Below are 4,071 nucleotides of genomic sequence, written 5' to 3'. Positions count from 1 at the left end.
CTTTACAGCAGCATATGCTGTTAAAGCATAGTGAGATTTTCTTTTTCATTTCCAACATTGTACACAACTTTCTTGCACTTTTATGTTATCACATTTCCCCTTGAGAATGGAGAAGAGACAGGGGGAAAAAAAATTAAGTGAGCTTTTATAAGAACTGAAAACTCTACTTGCGTCATTTGTTATTTTCAAAATGTTACTCTCTTTCCAAATACTGTTCTATTTCTTCAAACCAATTCTGAATTTTTCAGGTTATTACATATTATTTACTGTACATTGTCCAGCAATACTTCTGTTGTTACCAGATAGTTTGTAATTTGGCACTACCTTTGTGCCACTGGTAATGACTAGTGTACTTTTGCAGAGAAGAAAATCGACTGGACTAGAATGTGCCGTCAGTATAGGACAGATTCAGACAATATGGAACTTTTTACACTAAATTTGCAATATAATGTCACCCTTGTCTCGCACAGATTGTAGCAGCCATTGGGGTGCCTGTCTGGCCAGCTTCTGCAGCTTTCGCTTTCAGGTTTGTTTTTTGCTTGGGCCCTATACTGACAACCAGTCATTCCAGTGATTGACACCATGTCATAAACTGGAACCAAGATTCACAGAAATAAAATTCCATGTTGTAATTCATAGTGTAATTAATTTTGCCCACTGACATGTTTTGAATTCAATTTTAAAATAAAACCATGGTACCAGTCATTGTTTGGGTGTCAGACTGGAAAATTACAGTTTTAAGACACCCCAACCTTAAAACTAAAAGCTGTGATCGATGTTATTTTCAACAAGTTCTTTCACTTTCTACATCATCATGGATCAGTCCAGTATCATATTATTACTAGACTTAACTTCCAAATGATGCAAGTCATGCATTTAAGAGGAGCCTTAACGTTGGCCTTTATGTTTGTCTCATGTAAATGTATTTCTTGTCTCGTATCAAAGACTGAAGCACTGTCAAACACTGATGCTTCTACCTTATTGCTCAGTTAAAATACACCATGCCACGTACAGGCGTTAATAAAATCATGGCATTTACATTTCTGATCAAAGAGAGGGCCACATTCGTAAGTGCATGTTGCAATTAGTGTCAGCATATATGCAGATCGGTAATGCATCACTTCAGATAAAGAAAAATAACAATTTTTCCGTTTATACGTAAGTAATACTTTAATAGTTCAATTGTAATTTCTGTTGTCAGTAAAGATACCCCTAAGCAAACTATGTCACCCTTTTTTTTTTAAAGAGACGTCTTCACTGTTTTCCAAACTTGATTTTCCGAATTGCACCTGTAGTTAAAAGCTTTGGGAAGTAAGGTAATTTGTTGACCTCCATTGAATCTTAAATAGTGTTTGAATATGGGCAAATAAGTACTCATAAAACTAATAGTAAACGATTTATAGATCAGCTTCTCAAACTTCCAAAACACACTCGAATTTAGGAATTTCATAGCAGAACTGTCACTGTTTTTTCTCGCTAGATCAGAAACACTTCATTATGTTGATGTGTAGATGTCTAGAACATCCAATATAAAAGACTTATGAGGGCGCAGAACGAAAAACATTTTCATCCGTGTTTTGACACTTCGTTCTTTGCCAAATTCAGATATGGCGAACACCCAACGAGTTAAAATTTCATAGAGTGGCTGAGATACCAGTTACAGCGCTCCTAGCGGCAACCAACGCTAACTCGGCCGCCATGTTCTCCTTAGTCAAAACATTAGGAAAGCGTTACTGTTGTTTGTGTTGGAAGTGTGTCAGATGTTGTGATATTACTGCAATATTTAACTTTTCTAGTTGACTTTTTTGTTACAAAATATGAAGTCAACATGCCTGCAGTGTGCTCAGCGTTCAACTGCACAAATCGCAGCGATAAAACAACAAATATTTCATATTATAAGTAAGTATATTAGTACCGAAATACGACACACGTTTTTTAATGTTTATTAAAGAGTCATTTGCATTGGAACTGTAATTATGCTTAAGACAAATGCAGGAAGTAATGTATTTATCGTTGATTACAGATTTCCTTTAAAAGATAAGGAAATTACAAAAAGATGGGCTATAAATATGAAGCGAGAAAACTGGTTTCCTACTACAGCCAGTTACCTCTGTTCAGCTCATTTTGAAGAGAAATATATGTACCACACAAACGTCCAGAGGCGCCTTTTGTCAAAACCAGTACCTACTATCTTTAACTTTCCACCACATTTACAAAAGCAAGATAAAGTATTACGACTACAACCCAGAAAGCTATCTTTCGACAATTTGCAAGATAGTGCTATTACAGTGACATCATTAGCACAAAGTAAGTCAATAATTTAATTTTACTCCGTGTTCTTATTACTTTGAATTAAATACTTTCTATTATAATCTTATGGTGTAACTGTTATAAACTTATGATGTAACTACATTCTTTCAGTGCCTGTCGGACCCACATCTGTTTCTGCTGGGCACAATTACTGTCTACCAAGCCCTAAGAAGTTGAAAACACAATATAACAGAGTACAAGCAGAGAATGTGCGACTAAAGAAGCGGATAAAGCAAATGAAGCAACTTAGTGTACGACACAAAAGAAGAATAGTGCAGTTACAGACTGTAGTTGCTGGTTTGAGAAGAAGGCTATGTAGTTCAGTTTCTGAAATGTTAAACAGTGAACATGTAGTTGGTTTGTTGAAGGAGCTATTGGAACTTCAGTGCAGTGCTAAAGTATGCCATTATTCTCAGCAAATAAGGAAATTTGCCCTGACCCTACACTTTTATTCTGCCAAGGCATACAGCTACTTACGAAAATTTGTGAAATTACCCCACCCAAGAACGCTTCGACTTTGTTATTGAATTACTATGCTTGTGTTAACTACTTGTAACACATATTTCAAATAAATTCTCGTTCACAGTGTGCTGGTTTTTGAGGCTTTGACTGTTTACTTTGAAATAGCGACAAAAATATCGCATTTCTGCGCCCGTTACTGTTTCTAATAGTTAACCACAGCATGTTTAGAAGTTTCACCGTAATATTCTGGTGGTACCTGCTCTAATTGCATTAATTTATGGGCAACAAGTAACGTTATAGTGGATGGACAGACTTATTTGAGTTGTCTTGTAGTGTTACCTACATCGAATAGTTTAGCCATATTTCGACAAAAACATCCCTTTTTGCTGTCAGTGTACACTGAAGTGACTGCTGTCTATTGCTTGTTTTAGAAAAAATAAAGATAGTATGGGCTATTTCAAGTAAGTCAAACGCAGTTACAAGGGGGCGGGACACAGCAGACGAATGCCTTGACTAAAGAAAACATGGCGGCCAGAACTTCAATTTGCTTCAAACATGGCGGACCTATAGCCACTCTATGAAATTTTAACTCGTTGCGGACACCAGTGATTTCTAGTGAACACTCAATGATATAATCTTTTGCCGGCACGCGCTAGAGCCATCTATCGGTAGGTCTGGTAGTTGAGCATCCCTCATTTCGCTAGCTTTAGACGCCTGTGGCCCACTGTTTCTATGTTTCGATACAGTGTATCGATACGCGGAACTGTTCCAGTGTTTCGGAACGGCTGTGGTTCACTGTTTCGAAACAGTGGTGTTTCATTCCGCCCCTGTCTCGAATAACCAGACCAGATTCGATATCGAGCCAGACACAGAAACTGTATCGTAGTTTCAAAATAAGGCTGTTTCAGTCCACCTGTGTTTGGAACGGACTACTTGTACTGAAACAGTGATGTTTCATTCCGCTCTGTATCGGACGAGATTCGGGCTCGGCACAGGTACTGAAACGCAACATACCACTTCACGAAACACTTTCAAGAGTATCGAAATCTTTTTGACAAGCAATAGCATGAAGCTTAAGATGTCCGAAAATAAAGCTTCGTTTCTAGCTGACTGTGCTATTCCGAAATGGCGTAACATCTACTTTATAAACACTAACCACACAATAAAACAACGCATACTATTCACATTCAAAAAAATATATATGTGAAAATCATTCAGTTAAATTACACTTTTTTTTATAACATACGCTTCTCTGTTCATGTGCAGTAATCATATTAAGAAACGCAAGTAAGCCAACAA

The 4,071-nt window shown here is 37.1% G+C and overlaps 1 protein-coding gene across 1 annotated transcript; it reads left to right on the top strand.

Moving 5' to 3' along the window:
* The first annotated feature begins 1,933 nt into the window (after positions 1–1,933).
* Positions 1,934–2,898, top strand: LOC126484639 (THAP domain-containing protein 2-like). Its single transcript, XM_050108231.1, has 2 exons — positions 1,934–2,307; positions 2,422–2,898. Exons 1-2 carry the CDS (start codon positions 1,977–1,979, stop codon positions 2,835–2,837), a joined length of 747 nt encoding a protein of 248 aa, XP_049964188.1. The 5' UTR covers positions 1,934–1,976; the 3' UTR covers positions 2,838–2,898.
* The last annotated feature ends 1,173 nt before the right edge of the window (positions 2,899–4,071 follow it).

The sequence above is a fragment of the Schistocerca serialis genome, chromosome 6, assembly GCF_023864345.2.
Source record: "Schistocerca serialis cubense isolate TAMUIC-IGC-003099 chromosome 6, iqSchSeri2.2, whole genome shotgun sequence".
NCBI classification, from domain to species: domain Eukaryota; kingdom Metazoa; phylum Arthropoda; class Insecta; order Orthoptera; family Acrididae; genus Schistocerca; species Schistocerca serialis.
The sequence above is the reverse complement of the archived record's forward strand: the minus strand, read 5'-3'. Positions and strand labels throughout refer to the sequence as shown.

Excerpts from the sequence above, each read along its gene's own strand:
- LOC126484639 (XM_050108231.1), top strand. The coding sequence starts at position 1,977 with ATGCTTAAGACAAATGCAGGAAGTAATGTATTTATCGTTGATTACAGA. Across the intron at positions 2,308-2,421 it reads AGTGACATCATTAGCACAAA|TGCCTGTCGGACCCACATCT; the intron begins GTAAGTCAATAA and ends ACATTCTTTCAG.